The 21,179-nt window shown below is 42.8% G+C and overlaps 1 protein-coding gene across 3 annotated transcripts in view; it reads right to left on the bottom strand.

Annotated features, from left to right (window-relative positions):
• Positions 1–17,313, bottom strand: part of BICC1 (BicC family RNA binding protein 1) — a 365,857-nt gene extending 348,544 nt beyond the window's left edge. For all 3 annotated transcript variants that reach the window (XM_055425684.2, XM_088841893.1, XM_088841894.1), the window contains exon 1: positions 16,820–17,313. In XM_055425684.2, the coding sequence (XP_055281659.1) occupies positions 16,820–17,291 (472 nt within the window). In that variant the 5' untranslated portion in view covers positions 17,292–17,313. The remainder of the gene's footprint in view (positions 1–16,819) is intronic.
• Between the last annotated feature and the right edge of the window lie 3,866 nt (positions 17,314–21,179).

Raw genomic sequence — 21,179 nt, 5'->3', positions numbered from 1 at the left:
AGTTTATGAAGATATCATACTATACACACCATCTCATCCACCACTTCATCTCTGATTCCAGTCAGGCTACAGTAAAAGGCTCTGTTCGTGTGTAAACTGACTTTGTACTGGATAGCACCTCATCTCAAACAGTAAACAGACTTCTCACTTCCTGCTCTGGGAGTTTGTCAGATGTCTTCAGAGGCTGGTAGGTGTCAAGTGTATGTAACTCAGAAGTAAAGAGGTAAACCTCATGAGGCAACCGTGTGTGTGTGTGTGTGTGTAAAGAGGTAAACCTCATGAGGCAACCGTGTGTGTGTGTGTGTGTGTGTGTGTGTGTAAAGAGGTAAACCTCATGAGGCAACCATGTGTGTGTGAGTGTGTGTGTAAAGAGGTAAACCTCATGAGGCAACCATGTGTGTGTGTGTGTACGTGCACACGCTCAGTTGCTCAATCGTGTCCAACTCTGCCTCATGAGGCAACCGTGTGTGTGTGTGTGTGTGTGTGTGTGTGTGTTTGTGTGTATGTGCACACACTCAGTTGCTCAATCGTGTCCAACTCTGCAACACTATGGACTGTAGCCTGCTAGGCTTTCTGTCCATGGGAGTTTCCAGGTAAGAATACTTGGGTGAGTTGCCATTTCCTACTCCAGGGGATCTCTCTGACCCAGGGATCAAACCACACCTCCTGCATTGGCAGGCAGATTCTTTACCACTGAGCGACCTGGGAATCCTCAATCTTCTTCAAAGAGGGACAGAAGTTGATGGACAAATGATTCTTTTAGAGTCACTTAGATGTTTGACTCAGGGATGCAGACTCTGGAACTCACCAGAAACAGCAATTGCCTTCAGAGGTAACCAAGTCAATTATGCATCATTGTAGTGGCTTTACCTTCTGCCCCAAATGACTCCCTTTATTCCCTCATTTACCCTCTTTGAGAGTACTTCCCAAATAAACTACTTATAACAAGCCTTCATCTTGTGGAATAGAGGTAGGCAACCCCAGACTAAGATGCACATTAAGTAAATACAGCCTTATTCTATGGGATGTCCTTTTCTTTTCTATTAACAAGTTTAGGTAGATTTTCTTTTCTACTTGAATCTATTCTTTTTAAAGGTAAAAGGCCTCATTCACTGTGCAGTCCCCAAAGCGTGACCTCATGATTTTAACACATACAATAATTTCCCACCTGGTTTTTCAAATGGCCTTGCTATTCCTGAATGATTTACTATGAGAGACAATTTTCACAAGCCTGAAAGCTAATCATTTATGCAGAACTTCCTTCATATTCAAATTCATTTTTCTATTTTTTTGTTCAATCCTACTTGCTTAGTCTTGGTCAAATAAACTTTCCATAGATAATAAATCCCAGATATCCATTCACTGCCACTCCAGTACTCTTGCCTAGAAAATCCCATGGATGGAGGAGCCTGGTAGGCTGCAGTCCATGGGGTCGCTAAGAGTCAGACATGACTGAGCGACTTCACTTTCACTATTCACTTTCACACATTGGAGAAGGAAATGGCAACCCACTCCGGTGTTCTTGCCTGGAGAATCCCAGGGACGGCGGAGCCTGGTCGGCTGCGTCTAGGGGGTCACACGGAGTCGGACACGACTGAAGCGACTTAGCAGCAGCAGCAGCAGCTGCACGGCTTGCGAGATCTTAGTTCCCCAACCAAGGACTGAACCTGGCAGTGAAAACACCAAGTCCTAACCACTGGATCTCCAGGGAACTCCCCGTAAATATATTTTTGAAGCAGTCTTTCCGTTGAGGTGACAATATGACTGCCAGCAATGTTTTACTACATTATAGATCCCTATAAGAAAATTAAAACTCTGTATCTTGGATTTCTGTTTCCCATATAAAAATTTTTTTAAGAAAAACACTCCCCCTGGACTAAAACATTTCTTATATGACTGCTCCTCCAATACTGAAGCTAAACATACATTTTCCTGACTTTTTAAAAGTAAATCAGTACAATCAAGCAATTTAAAAAAATAAAAGCCTGTCACAATATGACTTTGAATGGTACTTCAACTCAAAACATAAATAATACAAGCTCCAGTGGTATTCTGTACAAGAGACACTGTATTCAGTTCAGTTCAGTTCAGTTCAGTCGCTCAGTCGTGTCCGACTCTTTGCAACCCCATGAATCACAGCATGCCAGGCCTCCCTGTCCATCACCAACTCCCGGAGTTCACTCAAACTCATGTCCATCGAGTCGGTGATGCCATCCAGCCGTCTCATTCTCTGTCATCCCCGTCTCCTCCCACCCCCAATAATCAATACACAATTAAATCAATTCTGAAAATACTTAAAATGTGGGCATACAGATGTTTTTTTTCATTGAGATTTTCCTCTAATGAACATTAGGGCTTCCCTGGTGGCTCAGATGGTAAAGAATCCGCCTGCAATGCAGGAGACTTGAGTTTGATCCCTGGGTCAGGAAGATCCCCTAGAGAAGGGAATGGCTATCCACTCCAATATTCTTGCCTGGAGAATCCCATGGACAGAGGAGCCTGGTGGGCTACAGTCCATGGGGTCGCGAAGAGTCAGACATGACTGAACGACTAACACTTTCACTTTTTTCTAATGAACATTATTGTTTCCCGGCTACATTTCTCTAGTGGTTTGTATGACAGATATAAACCCTGGCACAGGAAACGTGGTAACTGGACACACTGGCAAAGGAGGAAGGAAAGTGTGACAAAAAGATGCTATTTTGGGGAAGCATGCAATCTCCTTTGTTCATCTAACACAGTAGGTCAATACCGACAAGTCTCAGCTATGATGTACACGTCCTCCCTGCTCAATTACTGCAGAAACCCTTACATTAGCTAACATTGAGACCATAGAATACAGGGCACTGTAAACCTGACTGCCAAGATGTCAGAAAGCAGAGCTTGTGGTCAGCTGTCTTGGGAACACTGACTCCTCCAAAGATACTGCAACTGTTTTCATTTCACCACCTTCCCCATTTGCTGCGAATGCTCATGTGTGAGATTCAGATCAAGGCAAATTCCTACCAAAACTACTCATGGATGCAGAACTGAGTTAGCCTCTAACACCACACGCCATTAGCACTGGGTTTATATTGCATACTGTGCAAAAGACCCAGAATCCTGGGGATGGAAAGGATTTTAGGGGGCATCTCATCCAAACCCTAAGAGGTTAAGTGATCTGTACAAGGTGACAGTGTCAGGGGAAAGACCAGGTCATGAACTCAAGTTGCTCAAGTCATCCACTGTACTGGGAGAAGTAGTTTATCTTGCTCCTACCCAAAATACCTTAATGAATATCCTCGTGTAATGAACAAACTAACATAAAAAACCATCTCTTCTTTAGATGCTTTTAAATCATATTTAAACAAGTATCTGGAAATGTATTATTCAAAGAATAAGAATAATAATCTGTAACCAAATACATTGAAAAATTATATTCACTTTGACAAATTTCAGTTTATAAAACTAACGTAGTTCAGACATAGACACAAACCTCGCTTGAATGAAGTTTAGCACATCCTCATTCAAAATGCCACATTCATGTATTATCACTAGTAATATAACATTCTACTAGACACGAAGGTGCAAAAAGACTGCCTTGCATGTGGAGAATTACTCTGCCTTACTTACTTAAGTAAGGCAAAACTATTTGGCGTCTTTTTTTTAAGGCTTTGTTTATCTATTTATTTTTGGCCACACCACGGGGCATGTGGGATCTTAGTTCCCTGACCAGGGATTGAACCCACATTCCCTGCAGTGGCAGTGCAGAGTCTTAACCACTGGACCACCAGGGATGTCCCTATTTGGTGTTTCTTAAGGTCAAGCACATGCTTTAGCTTTAAAGTTCCATCCTATGAGGTCAATGCAGGTCCACCAGCCCAAAATGGGACGGTCTTTAATCCAGATCCATCATGAGTCATTCACTCTGTAAACATACACAAGTTGTTTCTCACAGCACTGGGCTAGATGCTACAGAAGAACAGGAGGTGAGTTTGAAACACACAGACTAGGTACAGGGCATCGACAACGAGCCGACGTTATACACATTTTCATATAATCTTCACAATAACCCTAGGAGAGAGTGTCATTATCCCTGTCTCACAAAGGAAGGAACGGAGAAAACCTAACCAAAGGTAGCAGATGATAGTACTTCGGAACATCTGCACTCTCACCAAGAAACCTAACCCATCTCTGTGCCTACCACCACATCCCTCTGCATTTCAGCAGGGAACTGAGGAAGCACTGAAATCTGTTCTGGAGTCGAGTTGACCATCCTAGACTCAGATTTGACATGTCTCCACAGTATATAAGAGCTCTGACTCTACAACAAGGAAAACGAGTGTCTAGATCCACTCAGAATTCCAAAACTTCACAGGAGTTACAGCCTTTTTGTCTGTAAAACAAAGATCCAAACAGCATCTACATCTCATGAGCTGTTGTGTGAGGCTGAAATGACTGCAGAGGCATGAAGCACCAGAACACCGCACATAGTAAGCACCCAATTAAACTGGCAGCTGATTTCAAAATTACCATCGTTGTTTAGTAACTATATTCCTCAAAACTGTTTCCTCGGAATATAGGTCCAAAGGAGGAAAAAACTATGCAATTCACATTCACTATAAGGCTGTCTATAACTGCAAAAAAGCTTTTTTGATCAGATGTACCATTATCCAACCATAACACTTTAATTCTGAAAACTGCTTCGAAATACAAAAACATTTAATATAGTAGATTAATGATGAATATAAAAATCAATGCTACAACTACATAAACTCCATGCAAATAGTCAAGGATGTATCTCAAGGACTACACTTCTGTTTTTTTCTTTTTTTTGGCTGAGCTGAGCAGCTTGTGAGATCTCAGTTCCCTGACACGGGATCAAACCCACAGCCTCGGTAGTGAAAGTGTGGAGTCCTAACCACTGGACAGCCAGGATTACATTCCAAGGATTACATTCCCCAGGATTACATTCCAAGGCAGAAAAATGAAAACAGCTATAGGATAGTGAAATGACAAATGATTATTTTTCTTTTTAAAAGTTTCCTTATATTGCTTTTTAAATTTCTGTAATAAAAACAATGTGTGTTCTTGAGTTAATTCATAATATACTAAACAGGTATCTATGACATCTGACTTAATAGGAGTCTGTAAGAAAATCAAACCATTCTGAGCCTGCTATGCAATAATAAAAACAGTACATCCCCTCCACAGAAATATATAGGTTTGTGCTCTTCCCCCAAGTTCCTTACAGCAAGCCATTGTAAACATGTGCCAGTTAAAAATTATGCTCTGAGATTAAAATGCCTCAAGGTAGTTTAATGGTTTAAAGCTTCAAGGTGGAGAATGTTTTACTGCTAGGTGCGCCAGTGGTAAAAAAAACCCACCTGCCAATGCAGAGAACAGAAGAGATGCCGGTTCGACCCCTGGGTTGGGAAGATCCCCTGGAGGAAGGCACGGCAACCAATTCCAGTATTCTTGCCTGGAGAATTCATGCACAGAGGCGCCTGGCAGGCTACAGTCCATGGGGTCACAAAGAGTCAGACAAGACTGAAGCGACTCAGCATGCACACACACTAGGTTCAAGGGTGCTGTGCTGTACTCAAGGGTAAAGAGAAAGAAAGAAAAGAACTCAAATCTTCTTTGGTTTTACTTTATATGATTCCCAGGCATGCTAATGATGTATGATAAACATCATTCAAAGTTTTCGATGAAAGAAACAAACAGAACTCTAACTCTAAATTGGTCGTTATTTCCTAATCTCTCACTACCACGAACTCAAGCCAGGTTGTGGGATCACAGGTACAAGGAGCAGACAGCCTACAAATCTGTTGTCTCTTCTGCCTAACCCATGAATCTTTCCAGAAAATATTTCTGCAAATTTATCAAAAGCCTTAAAAATGTCTGTTCCCTTTGTGCTAAAATTTTCACTACAAAGAATTTTTCCTACGAGAACAATTAAGGATGAAAAAAATGTTTTCCAGGCAAAAAGGGTTTGGGGCAGCAGGGTTAACACTCATTACCTGCTAATTCTTGAGTATCACACTACATATGACACTGGTGCATGCTTGATATACAGTATTTTTCTTATAACCTAGAAACTGTATTTATTCTATTTTAGCGATGAGAAGACTAAGGCTCAGAGAAGTAACTTGCCCCAGGCTACACAACCAATGGGCTTCCCTGGTGTCTCAGAGGTAAAGGATCTGCCTGCCAAGGCAGGGGACATGGGTTCAATCCCTGGGTCGGGAAGATCCCCTGGAGGAGGGCATGGCAACCCACCCACTCCAGAATTCTTGTCTGGGAAATTCCATGGACAGAGGAGCCTGGTGGGCTACAGCCCATGGAGTAGCAAAAGAGTCAGTGGCAACTTAGCAATTAAACACCACCACCACAACCATAAAATGATAGCCAGGACCTGACTCTGGGACAATGTGAATAGAAACATCAGGTTCTTCTCAATGAATGACCAACTAAAACTGTTATAAAATGTTATAAAGAGGAAGTGTTAGTTTCTCTGTTGTGTCCAAGTCTTTGTGACCCCATGGACTGTAGCCCACCAGGCTCCTCTGTCCATGGGATTCTCCAGGCAAGAATACTGGAGTGGGTTGCCATTCCCTTCTCCAGGGGATCTTCCCGACCCAGGGATCGAACTCAGGTCTCCTGCATTGCAAGCGGATTCTTTACTGTCTGAGCAAAAAAAAAAAATCATAATGTTTAATAGGTCAAGGTTAATATTATAGAGCTATTTAAAATCCTGTTCAAGAATCTTTAATGAGATGGAAAATACCCGTAATACCAAAGTATTTGTCACTCAGTCATGTCCGACTCTTTGAGACCCCATCAACTTCAACCTGTCAGGCCCCTCTGTCCATGGGATTCTCTAGGCAAGAATCCTGGAGTGGGTTTCCATTTCCTTGAAAGAAGAGAGGTATGATCCCAGTTTAGAATTTTAGGGACTCAAGTCACACAGGGATAAGAACCGAATCTACCTTGGTTTTATCTGCCCTCCCCCCACCAAAGCCCCATACTGTAACTGACATGTAGTAGGAACTCAATATATGTTCCTAAAATAAATTCAGTTCAGTTCAGTCGCTCAGTCGTGTCCGACTCTCCGCGACCCCATGAATCACAGCACGCCAGGCCTTCCTGTCCATCACCAACTCCCAGAGTTCACTCAAACTCATATCCATAGAGTCGGTGATGCCATCCAGCCATCTCATTCTCTGTCGTCCCCTTCTCCTCCTGCCCGCAATCCCTCCCAGCATCAGAGTCTTTTCCAGTGAGTCAGCTCGTCGCATGAAGTGGCCAAAGTATTGGAGTTTCAGTTTTAGCATCAGTCCTTCCAATGAACACCCAGAATTGATCTTCTTTAGAATGGACTGGTTGAATCTCCTTGCAGTCCAAGGGACTCTCAAGAGTCTTCTCCAGCACCACAGTTCAAAAGCATCCATTCTTCGGCAATCAGCTTTCTTCACAGTCCAACTCTCACATCCATACATGACCACGGGAAAAACCATAGACTTGACTAGACGGACCTTGGTTGGCAAAGTAATGTCTCTGCTTTTTAATATGCTATCTAGGTTGGTCATAACTTTCCTTCCAAGGAGTAAGCGTCTTTTAATTTCCTGGCTGCAATCAGCATCTGCAGTGATTTTGGAGCCCAAAAAAATAAAGTCTGACACTGTTTCCACTGTTTCCCCATCTATTTCCCATGAAGTGATGGGACCAGATGCCATGATCTTCGTTTTCTGAATGTTGAGCTTGACATTACGTGTGAGCATAGTTTTTAGAGACCAGGAAAAAATACCCAAAATGTTATCAGTGGTTACTGCTGGATTCTAGATTTAGGGATGCCTTTTGGTTTTTATTTTTTACATCTGTTTGTATTTTCAAATATTCTATAAATTTGTATTACTTTCAAAATCTGAAAAAAAAAAACATAATGGCTAATTTTCAAGTCTTATGTTTAAGCATCTTGCTATACAAGAGATGTAGTTAAGCTTCAGATCAACTCAATATGCAGACTAATACATGATTTATCTTATTCACAGCTACAGAAAAACTACTTCAGAGCTGGAAAGTGATCATTATCTTTTTATATGCCAGTATCATAAATGGGAACAGGATTCAATATGTGTTACAAATATAAATGGCTTCATCAGCTACAGTTATTAGTAAATTATTAGGTAGTAAATGGATTTATAAAAGTATAACATCCACAAAATGTGTCTATTAATGGTTTGTGCACTTTGGAAATTAAATGCTGGTGCCACGAGGATTAAAACTCAAATGTGGTGGCTTTTGCAGCAGAATGAGGGTTTCCTGCCAAGGTCACCCCCACACACTGCAAACCTAATATGGAGTAGTACTGAAATGGTGCCTCACCTCAGGCGGTTTATAAAGCATTTTACCTAAAGGAATATTTATGGTCACTATCATCCCATGCGTTTTTTAAAAATACTTATTTATTTGGCTGCACCTGGTCTTAGTTGCAGCATGTGGGATCTTTAGTTGTCACATGTGGGATCTAGCTCTCCAACCAGCGATCTACCCGAGACCCCCTGCATTGAGAGCTTGGAGTCTTAGGCCACCAGGGAAGCCCCGCCCCCCATGCATTTTTAAAGTACTGGATGTTTAAATAAACAGTATAAACTAAGGATGAGCCAACTGGTATTTTTATTAGCTCATCATTCTGGACAATTTCAAACAGCAAAACATGGCACAAATCTGATGATAATTCTATTATCAAACTGCCTCTAAAATGACTTCATTTTCTAAACAAATTCTGGCTTCACTGGCCAGATGCTATTGCAGTGACCACTCTAAGAAAACCCTAAAGGGAAAAAGTATGAACTACACTGAACCAGTCTACTTTAAAAGCAACTTGAGATGTGTGGTGGGCCAGAAGGAAGAGGGAGAAGAGAAAGATCATCTTAGAGTAATAAAAGGTAAAATGGGGAGGGATGGACTGGGAGTTTGGGATTAGTACCTGCACACTATCCACATACAGAAAGGAAAACAACAAGGCCCTACTGTATAGCCGAGGGGACTATATTCAATACCCTGGGATAAACCGTAATGGAGAGGAATATAAAAAAGAATGTCTATATGTGTAGAACTGAGTCACTTTGGTACAGCAGAAATCAACACAACACTGTAAGTCAACTATACTTCAATTTAAAAATACATTAAAAATAATATATGTTTTAAAAATAATAAGATATTATTAACAATAAGATATATTAAAAATAATAAGATGTTTCTTAAAAGGTAAAATGGATGTATTATGCTGTATAATTTTCAATGGAAAAAGAAAAACACTTGACAGGCAGAAAAGAGTGAAGGTGAAAAAGACAGTTACAGTACTTATCGGCCCTAAGTCCTTTTTTAAAAAGGCGTAAAAACACAAGAACCGCTTTCCATGATCAAAGGTGTTTTCTCTTTGGAAATTAGGTTTATTCCTGAACTAAGCCAAGAAGAAATTCCACCAACTTAAACACTATCAAATAATCTAGATTTCCAGAAGTTATCAATGCAGGTCAAAGTCTCTGACACAGGTAAGCTTTTACAGCAGGCACAAGCTAGTGTTTCTCTCACAAGGACCTCAGCTCTGCCCCTTGTGGGGAAACTATGGGTTGGATCACTGGATCCATTCTGATTCCCTTCTTCCTTGCCTCCTTCTACGAGAAGCTGGAAACGAAGTCATTTTCTTTCCCAGAATCTCTTGTAGCAAAAAGTGGCCAAAGAAATACAGATGGAAGTTCCAGGAGAGAAAATTCTTCGTCACATAAAAAGGCAAAATCTTGAATAAAAAAACATTTTTCTTCTCTGCCCTTTTCCCTGCCAAGACCACAGACTCGACTCAAGGTAGAGTCCTGGCCAGACTGCACCAATGAGGCCACAGCCATTGGCTGGGACGGCCAAGGTCAGGGGGGAGAGTTGTTTAGCTCCCTGAAGCCCCTGAGTAGCTCTTAGGGCCTCGACCTCTCAGCCCCAGATTATTTTGTTTCATCGGGAAAATAATCCCCTGGCTTGTTTAAGCCACTCTGCGTTGGGTTTTGTTAGTCACAGCCAGATACATTCCTGCCTGTTAAAATCATCGATAGGACAAACTCTCTGTATGTTTTAACTTATCAATGATCAACTTAACCAAAGTCCCAGAAGTCTTCACAGAGGTAAGACTGACGGAGAGCACTGACTCCCTGCCTCTATCACAGCATCCTCCCAGGACCCTGCAAAGGACAAAATTAGGACCCCAACCCAGGTCAGCCCCAGAGCAGCTCCCGAGCTCTTTATTGCTGGGCTCTACAACCTCTGATGTATTTTCTTTTAGCTTATAAAACAGTCTGAACCTTCAGTTCTGCTAACTCTACTACACTTGTCCTAATAAACTACTCTGATTGGAAGAAGAATTTCACTGTGGGTGGGGGCAACTCATATGCAGTTGTTTTTTTGTTTGTTTTTTAAAAAGACAGAAAGGCTTCCTTGGTGGTCCAGTGGTTAAGACTTTGCTTTCCAATGCAGGGGGCCCATGTTCCATCCCTGGCCAGGGAGCTAGGATCCCACCTGCCTCCAGGCCAAAACACCAAAACAGAAACAAAAAAAAACAGAAACAACACTGTAACAAATTCAATAAAAACTTTCAAAAATGGTCCACATCAAAAAAAAAAAAAAATCTTAGAAAAAAACCTGGCAAGCATTTGCTTTCTAGTGTTTTGAAATCCCTCTCCGTCTAGTGTTTTGAAATCCCTCTCCATCACGTGGCACAGGGCTGTTGTGACCAAACACTGTGTGCCTGGCCCTGGGCTCAGCATTTCACCCGCATCACCTCCTTCTGTTCTCAGAACATCCCCAGAAGACAGGACGACCGTGGTCCCATTGTATAGATGAGCAAACAGAACATGTTACCCCAGGCCCCCAGCATTTTCTTCAAAGACGCCAATGAATGACAAATCCAGAGCAACATCAAACCACAAGAGAGAGTAACTGATTCTGAGGCTCGTTGTTAGTAAAAACAATAGAAAAGGCTGGCTTCAGACCATTTAAGAAATGAAAAATTCTCAAGGCAAGAACATCACAGCTGAAGACAGGGCAAAGACCTCTCATCCAGCACAAAAGCTAAAAATCCGCACTCGTGTCCAATACAGCTTTACTCATTATGTACTCAACCACCTTCACGAGGGGCTGATTCGCCAGGTACACTGTGAGCTACCAGGAAGGCCAGTAATAACATTTAGGTAGCTGTGAATGCTCATTTATCGTTTTAATAAATGAACCGTTTATTTAATTCATTTAATTCATTTTCAAGTATACTAGATTTTCATTTTCAATAGGAAAATGTGCACTTTATGAGCTACAGTTTATAATGAACATGGTTATCAGTGATTTATCCAGCATTTCCCATGCGGCCAGCACCGTGATGTTTTACCTGCATCTTCTATTCTCTGAACAGTCACAACCACCACAGGATGCAGGTATGCTCCTGCATCAGAATCCTACATCACCCTCTTTCAGAAATGGGCTGCAGGTAATGAATTTTCTCAAGCTCCCTATTTAAAGGTAAAACCGAGACTCAAATCCAGATCTGGCCAAGAGTTCTTTGCCTTCAACCATTAAGCTTCATAAAGTTATTGCATCTGTTCTTAACGTTTACTAGCTTTTATCAAGCCCTAGCTAGAAAACTCTATCCAGCTTAGCTCTTTGTTTTCATTTTCAGCACTCCTCCATTTTCATATATTTTGGCTCATCTCTCTCACAAAAGCATCTAAAAAATTATTATCTATTTACCAAGCCATAAGACAATCTTCACTAAAGTTTGCCAGATTAAAAAGTTATGTAATTACGTAACTGCTGCTCTTACTTTTAATCAACCGTGCGATCAGCTGTTTTAATAACTAGTTCTGCTCCTCAAGCAAACAGCAGTCAATGAATCCTGTTGTGCCCATCGCTGTCAACATGTAAAGACATGTTTTACTTTGTTTTTAATTTTTTTTGGCTGTGCCACATGGCATGTAGGATCAATCTTAGCTCCCCAACTAGGGATCAAACCCATGCCTCCTGCATTGATTGGAAGCACGCGAAGTCTTAACCACTGCACCACCAGGGAATTCCCCAAAACATGACTTTTAAAGTCTTTAACAGCAATATCCTAAAAGCCCACCAGACATCAACCTCAATTTATAAAAACAGGTCACTGCCTCATTCACCACCAATACTTCTTTCTATGTTTATATATGAGGGATTCCGTACTTTGAAAATGCCTATGAGTCTAAATTTTATGTAGGAGCTTTCAACTGCATGGCATGTGTATACATTTTTCAATGTAAAAATAAAAATGTAATCGTAAGATGTAAAACAATCCCAAAAGAAAAAAAAAGGAAAAGTCTAAAGTGAACAACTTCCATGTTTGTCTCTCAGGACATTGGCCAGCACCAAGGCTGTATTTCTGACTCTTCTTACCCACTGATTTCCTACATCTCCCAGACTTTCCTCTGGATCACTCTCCTCCCTCTTTGTAAACCATAACTCACATTTAATTGACTTATCAATACTACTACCCTACATGAAGTATGAAGTCTAATTTCTGAATATTAGTATTAAGTAAATCAAGAACAATTTTTCTTCATTATTATAATGTTGTCCATGTATCTATGCCAAGGCCGACCATCCTCATCAAAACCTTAAATTTGAAAATGAATTTCCATTTACAAAACTGTTGACTAATAAAATCAGTAATCTTCACTTAGATTCAAGCAAAAATGTCAGATACTCTGCATGGCTGTTTCAAAGTAATTATCAGCCAAAAAACAAAAGCAAAAAATAAAAAACTAGTGATTTTTTTCCTACATTTTTTAGCCCTAGTGGATTTTATGTGTTATCAATTCTTTGGGGAGTCAATGATCATCCAAGAATGGCATTCATTTCTTTAACCACTACTCTATTGCCTGTATTTTAAGCTCACTGAATTTTTGGTCCATTGCGTAGAAGAATTTCTCTACTAATAAAAATACAACCCATTAAACATTAACTTACCCCCAGGACAGTCTCTCTGGAAACAAATTCCAAGCATTATAATCACCAATTTGCACTATGTAGACTTAAAGGCAGAGAATCTTATTTATCCTGATTTAAATTGGGAACCTGTACACATTTTAAGGCAACTATGTGAAGAAAAATGGCAAATCCAAATTCACAATAATCAGAAACCCAACCAGGAAAATAAAGACTTTTTTTTAATTGGCACTTTACAAACAAAAAGCTTCCCACCCCAGGACATCTAACAATATTAAAATATTTGTTGACTTTCCAAACTCCTACCTCATTCTCTATTTTACTTCCGCAATTATAAAAATGCAAACTTTTTTCCCTACATATTCAAATATAGACTGTCAGAAATTGTGCTAGGCATTAGAAATAGACTGAATCCATGCTATAGATTTATTATTAATAATAATGAAATAATAAAAGCAACTGATATATATAATATATAAATATATATAAATATAAATAAAAGCAACTGATATATACATTATATATATATATATAATATATAATATATTATATATATATATTAGGACTTCCCTGGTAGCTCAGACAGTAGAGCATCTGCCTGCAATGCGGGAGACCTGGGTTCGATCCCCGGGTTGGGAAGATCCCCTAGCGAAGGAAATGGCAACCCGCTCCAGTATTCTTGCCTAGAAAATTCCATGGATGGAGGAGCCTGGTAGGCTACAGTCTATGGGATCGCAAAGGGTCGGACACAACTGAGCAACTTCACTGGCACTGATATATATTAAGCTGTTACCATTTACAAAATGGTATGGTAAGTTTTTGTTCATTAGGCATGATCTCTTTTAATTCTCACAAAACTCTAAGAGAAAGGTATAATACTAGCATCAGTCCCATTTTACAGATGGGCAAACTGAGACAGAGAGGTGTCCACAGGGATTTGAACCTAACTCTGCGTGAACTCCGGGAGCTGGTGATGGACAGGGAGGCCTGGCTTGCTGTGATTCATGGGGTCGCAAAGAGTCGGACACAACTGAGCGACTGAACTGAACTGAACTGAACTGAGTGATTCCAGTTGCCCACACTTGCTTTAACCACCTAGTATCAAGCAATGAGACACATGACTATGTTTGGTTCAGAAAACTAGTCTTACTCCTTATTCCATGGTGGTTCTCCAGAGCCTGTTATACAGGATGAAGTAAATCAGAAAGAGAAAAACAAACATCATATATTAATGCATGGAATCTAGAAAAATGGTACTGACGAGCCTATATGCAGGGCAGGAACAGAGATTCAGACATAGAGAACAGACTTGTGGACACAGTGCGGGAAGGAGAGGGCGAGTCAGATACAGAGTAGCACTGAAACATACACCTTCAGTTCAGTTCAGTTCAGTCGCTCAGTCGTGTCCGACTCTCCATGTGTAAAAAGAGGCAGCTAGGGCTATGGGGTCGCACAGAGTCAGACACGACTGAAGTGACTTAGCAGCAGCAGGGGAAGCCGCTGTGTAACACAGGGAGCTCAGCCTGGTGCCCCTTGACAACCTGGAGGGGTGGGGTAGGGTGCGGGGTGGATGGAGGTTCACAGTGAGGGGACATATGTGTCGTGTGGCAGAAACCAACACAACAGTGCAAAGCAATTACCTCCAATTAAAAAATTTCAAAAAATAAAAATAAACCTGGTGGCTCTAACAAAATTTGACTCTGAGAAGCACGGATGACAAAATGCCTTGGTACACAGTGCACTGAGTTCTAGTTTCAAGTGTGTTCAAATTTACTTTCTTAGAAGGTGTAATTCACTTACCAGGGACTGCGAAAAGTTAAAGCACTATGTTAAATTATTAAAGACTTCTTTGGAGTTGAAGTGTGAATATTTCGTTAATGCGTAGGTTGCTGAAGAAATGCAAACTCTTAAGACGCTTAAGAAACTTTATCACAACAAAGCAATTTTAAACGGTCTCATGTCAGAATATCATATCTACAAAGGGAAGAGCCTTCAAATTTTTAAACATGCCTCACCTATATTTCATTTTATTCTAAATGGAAATTAATTCAAAACACGAAATCCACTTCCAAAGCTCAGGCTGTGCAAGATAGCTTCCTAGATGCTTACATCACCTGCCTGTGTGTATGACCACAGGCAAGACAGGGAAAGAAGACGCGGTATTATGAGAAGAGCCCCTGTCTTTCCAGGCCTCCAGATGCACAAAACAAGCAAGAAACTTGCTGGAAGGAGAGGCAGGTGTGTTAACAGTTCAACCTAAACCATCTTACACCAAAATTTTTTCTGAATAAATTGAACATCTTGTTTTAAAATAGGAACGAGGCAAAAAGAACTATGGAACAAATGAAATAACTAAAACAAGTTACTGAAAGGCAACTGGGGTTTTAATTTCCAAATCTACTTTGCAACATTCCTATATGAAGAGTTTATCTCAGAAGTAACTCTCCTAGGACGTTACATAATTTAAAAGAGGAGAAAAAGAGGGGGAAAGACAGCGACAGGACAAGCACAGGGGATGTTTATCAATAAAAATAAGCAACAAGAGAGACAAGCTCGCAGCTCATCCCGAAAACGCGTGCCAAATACTCCTGCTATTTGTTTCCACCAAGTTATTGTTTTGGAAAACATCTTGTTCTGTCTTAAAATAACCTTCTTAATTGTTCTAAAAAACCACTGCATTTCCATGGAGGGCTAAAGAGCTCCCACATTTCGATGCACTAACTGATAAAGTCGAAATAAGTTATGCACCAAGCCAAAAGAGCTAGAAAGCTCCTATCCTCCCTGACGTAAGGACACCAGCTACTCAATGAATCCACCACTGCACCCTCAGTGAAAGTAACGCCTGGTCCCTCTATGGTATTTGAAGAACAGTCATTCAAACTACCTTATTTCTCTAGATGATGGAAGTGAGCCACACCGGCGATTACAAGTAAGCTAGTAATTAACATTTTTAGAGAAGAACAAAATGACCTTGGACACTTTAGTATTCACTCTAAGAATCCCAATCCTCCCATTAAGAATCAGAATTTGATCCCGGTCCTACATGGTTAAAGCTGTTACGACTGGGAAAGTCCCAGAGAAACGAGGGAGTTTAAAAAAAAAAAAAAAAAATCCCAAGTTGTGAAAGGCAAAGTCTGACATCCATAATACGTAAAGATTTTTATGAACCAAGTGTAACTCAGGATGTGTTTTATAAGCGTGTCAGGCGATGAACACACACTGTCCCCCAACCCAGCAGACTGCCCTGACACCATCCCCACGCCTTGGCCGCTCACCCCCATCCTGGCCCCTCTCACTCCCGGGTGGAGGGTGGGGGGCGGGAACTCCTGTCTTAAGCCTTGACATCTGCGGAGCGTTTCCCAATAGCGAGACCAGGCCCCTCAGCTGGAGGAAGTGGATACTGACAAGAGATGGGAGAGAAACAAGAGACAGAGCTAGAATTCAAGGGTGCCAGAGAATAAGCAGAGAGTCACGCGTACTCTGTGCCGTCCGACTGGGTCCGGATGGCACAGCCCAGGTGTCCAGACTAAAGTTGGCATCTTCAAAGTCCAAGAATGCAAGTTGGGCGCGCGGGTACAAACACGGCCTTCGGCGTCTCTGAAGCCGGTTAAGTTAGCACAGGGTTCCCGGTGCCTGGAGACCTGGGAGGCGTGGAAGGGTGGGGACTCCCGCGAGGTCTCCACTCCCTGGGTGTCCTTCGGCTCCGCGGGGGAAGGGACGAGGAACGAAGCCGACTTTGGGCCGGGCGCTTGGAAGCGGGGCGAGGGTGTTCGGGAAGGTGTCGGGGGCTCGGCCGGGGAGCCCGAGAACGCAGGGGGATGCCTACCTTGTAACATGGCCTCGAGTTTCTTCCTGTCCACGCGGAAGCGCTCCTCGCTCCACTCGGGGCTGTGCAGGGGCGCCCCGGCGACCAGGTCGTCCTCCGAGCCGGGCATGGGAGAGTCCGTGCTGCGCTCGCTGTTGGAGCCCGGGTCCGACTGCGCCGCCAGGTAGCCGGGCTCGCCCTGGGCGGCCATGGTGGGCGCGCGGCGCTCGGGCTCCGGCTGCCGCCGCTGTCCTGCCTCAGCCGCCTCCGCTCGCCCGCCGGGCTCCGCTGGCTCCCCGCGCCGCGGCGCTAGCTCGAGCCCCCGCGGCCGCCGACGCCGCCGCCACGGAACCCCGTGCGCATCCCAGCCCCCGGCGCCGCCGACGCCGCCCGCAGCCCCGGGTCCGGGCCCCGGGCCCCGGCTAGTGGCTGCACCGCCCCCCGCCAGCACCGCCCGCGCGGAGTGAGCGCGCCGGGCCGCCCGCGCCTCCATCCGCAGGGCCCGGCGCCCCCTCCCCGCCCGCCGCCCCGCAGCCGCGCGCTCATTGGCCGGGCCGGCCCACGGGGAGCCGCCGCCGGCGGGCGGGCAGCCCCTAGCTCGCGCGCACACTCGCGCGCACACTCTCACCACGTACGCACTAGCACTTTCCTGCGGTTACACGTCTGAATTTTGTCCCACACACATACTTTCCCAGTGTTTCCATCACGGACACTCGCCGAGTTCAAGCACGGCACCCTCCTGAACTCACCCGAAGTCCAGACACAGTTCCCCCTCTCTTGACCTACAAACACTACACTGTAAAAGTCACAGCCCCAGCCGGTCCCACAAGTTTGCAACGGGAGAAAGGAGAAAAAGAGGAGGACTGCGGACAAAACAACGTCCATCTATCGCAGACATCGTGGCCCCCGCTTCCATGCAGCTCACTTCTCCACTCCGTGCTGGAAGCGGGTATCTCCTCTCTTCGCAGCCAGTGGCCAGCTAGTTGCACAAGAAGTGGACAAGAGGCTTACTCTTTTTATTGTAAGGAATGGGATTTTTTTTTTTTTTTATTGAGGTGAGATGGGAATCGTTTTCTGTGTGATTCTCAGGGAACAGATTCAACTGATTAAAAACAAAAGGAGGGCTAGAGAGAAAAGAAGCTCTGAGATTGCAATGGAGGTTAGCTGGATTCAGCTGGCATCTGAGCAGGGCTGTCGTGTCAGGGACTGAGGGCTCTACTCTGTTCCCAAGGTCAGTCTCTCAATGGTAACGGGCAGCAACGAACCTCGGATCCTACCTGCCCAGGCCAGCTCACCCACTGCTACTCAAACTTGGGCTTGAAGCACCAAGGAAAAAGAAGCTTGCTTGCACCAGGAAATCCCATTGGAACTCTGTTTTTCCAGTTCACGTGGATTCAAACTCTCTTTTGTAACCAAAGTACAAAGTTTGTGTGTTTTTTTTTACTTTTTGGGGAGGGGGGTGCTGGGGATGAGAAGGCAGTTTGTCACCGGCCACAGGAGACTTAGACTACACCAGGGTCATGCCGTGTCATTGGCATGAGCCTGTGGACGATCATGTACTATGTTTAAGATTAAGCAAAATTCTTAGAGATTCAGTTGCCTGCTGCTGCTGCTGCTGCTGCTAAGTCACTTCAGTCGTGTCCGACTCTGTGTGACCCTATAGACGGAAGCCCACCAGGCTCCCCCATCCCTGGGATTCTCCAGGCAAGAACACTGGAGTGAATTGGCTCTGTGCTGAGTAATGGGATGTGATTTGACAGATGAGGAAACTGGAATTGTAAGAGGTCACATGACACGATTAAGGTCACACAGCAGCAGATTATGGAGCTAAGAATTAAACCCAAGCCTGTGTATCTGGCACATAATCTCCACAAAACCCTGCCTTGTTAGGTCCCATTTGTTTATTTTTGCTTCAGCAAGGGAAACTATAAGCAAGGTGAAAAGACAGCCTTCAGAATGGGAGAAAATAATAGCAAATGAAACAACTGACAAAGAATTAATCTCTAAAATATACAAGCAGCTCCTTCAGCTCAATTCCAGAAAAATAAACGACCCAATCAAAAAATGGGCCAAAGAACTAAACAGACATTTCTCCAAAGAAGACATACAGATGGCTAACAAACACATGAAAAAATGCTCAACATCCCTCATAATCAGAGAAATGCAAATCAAAACCACAATGAGATACCATTTCACACCAGTCAGAATAGCTGCTATCCAAAAGTCTACATGCAATAAATGCTGGAGAGGGTGTGGAGAGAAGGGAACCCTCTTACACTGTTGGTGGGAATGCAAACTAGTACAGCCACTATGGAAAACAGTGTGGAGATTCCTCAAAAAACTGGAAATAGAACTGCCATATGATCCAGCAATCGCACTCCTGGGCATACACACCAAGGAAACCAGAACTGAAAGACACATGTGTACTCCAATGTTCATCACAGCACTGTTTATAATAGCCAGGACATGGAAGCAACCTAGATGTCCATCCACAGACGAATGGATAAGAAAGCTTTGGTACATAGACACAATGGAGTATTACTCAGCCATTAAAAAGAATGCATTTGAATCAGTTCTAATCAGGTGAATGAAACTAGAGCCTATTATACAGAGTGAAGTAAGCCAGAAAGAAAAACACCAATACAGTATACTAACGCATATATATGGAATTTAGAAAGATGGAAATGACAACCCTGTATATGAGACAGCAAAAGAGACACAGCTGTATAGAACAGTCTTTGGGACTCTGTAGGAGAGGGTGAGGGTGGGATGATTTGGGAGAATGGCATTGAAACATGTATATTATCATATGTGAAACGAATCGCCAGTTCAGGGTCGATGCATGTTACAGGGTGCTCGGGGCTGGTGTGCGGGGATGACCCAGAGGGAGGATAAGGGGAGGAGGGAGATGGGAGGGGGGTTCAGGAAGGGGAACTCATGTACATCCGGGGCAGATTCATGTCAATGTATGGCAAAACCAACCAATATAATATTGTAAAATAATTAGCCTCCAATAAAAAAAAAAAAAAAACCCTGCCTTGTTGAACAGAGGACCCTCCTGCTCAGAGTCACCTCTTGAAGAACCAAGAGCAGATCTATAGCTAAACTGTTTGACTCACCATTGTGTTTTCCTTGTCAAAACTTACTAATTACTATACAAAGCACTAATTTAAGCAGCAAAAGAGTTTATCAAGGAGGCTTCCATCAGGGATGTTTAATGTCTTTTTGTGTCAACAGATATTTTGGGGAATTTCCCTGGTGGTCCAAAGCTGAGACTCCTCACTCCTAATGCAGTCGCCCAGGTTCTATCCCTGGTCAACAAACTAAATCCCACCAAGACAAGATGCAGCCAAACAAACAAGCATTTTGAGGGGAAACCCACTAAGTAAAGGAAACTATGTTAGGCACAAAGGATAGTGACCAAAAACAAACAATATCCCTAAGCTCCTGGAGCTGACATTCTAGTGAGAAAGATAGAAGGTTAACCAAAAGTAAATGTATAAATCACTCAGAAAAATAGAAAATCCCACCTATATTAAACATGACAAATAAGAGACTCAACATAAGAGAATAGCTGCAATGAGGTAATTGGATTCAGTCAGGTCAGTGGATGATTCTCTGAGAGAGTGACTCTGGAACTGAGAATAGAAGTTTGAGAAGAAATTAACTGGGCAAGAAAGAGGAAAGACCCTTCTCTGTAAACGATCATTTGATCATAATAACACTATTATAATCAAGTATATCACAATTATCCTTTATTTTCCAGTTGAGGAAACTAAGGCACAGGAGATAAGTAACTTACCCAAGGTTGCACAAATAAGATATAGAATCAGGACTTGAACCTTGGCAATCCCTTGAAAATTAGGCTTGAAGAGTGATATGCTTAGCTACTAAGCTACACTGGATCTTAATAGAATTAGTGTAAGCAAAGATATGTGGTTAGAGGAGGCAGCATGGGGAGCTAAAGGAAAACCTGAGCTGCGAATGACCACAGCTGAGAATAGGAAATGAGATGGTGCTTGCCAAGGCAGGAGAGGTGTGTAAGGAACAGCTTGTGAGCCCTACAGGCCAAGTTGAGGAGTTCTTCCTTTTTATCCCTATAACAAAAGGAATCCATGTAGAGACTTTGAGCAAAGGATGATGTACTCAGATTAACATTTTAAAAAGATGTCAGTAGCTACAGTATGGAAAACAGATTGAGGGACTGGATAGAAGTAGTTAGGTCAATTAAGAGACTATCCAGGAAATTTAGATAAGAGATGCTGGTAGGTTCCCTAGAGCAGTGAAGATGGAGATACATGAGAGGATTTGAGAAATACTTTGGTGGCAAATATTATCAACTAGATGGATGATGGATTGGATATGGGGTGGTAGAAAGGAA

The sequence above is a fragment of the Moschus berezovskii genome, chromosome 12, assembly GCF_049115385.1.
Source record: "Moschus berezovskii isolate FMDL1 chromosome 12, NW_MosBer_1.0, whole genome shotgun sequence".
NCBI classification, from domain to species: Eukaryota; Metazoa; Chordata; class Mammalia; order Artiodactyla; family Moschidae; genus Moschus; species Moschus berezovskii.
The sequence above is the reverse complement of the archived record's forward strand: the minus strand, read 5'-3'. Positions and strand labels throughout refer to the sequence as shown.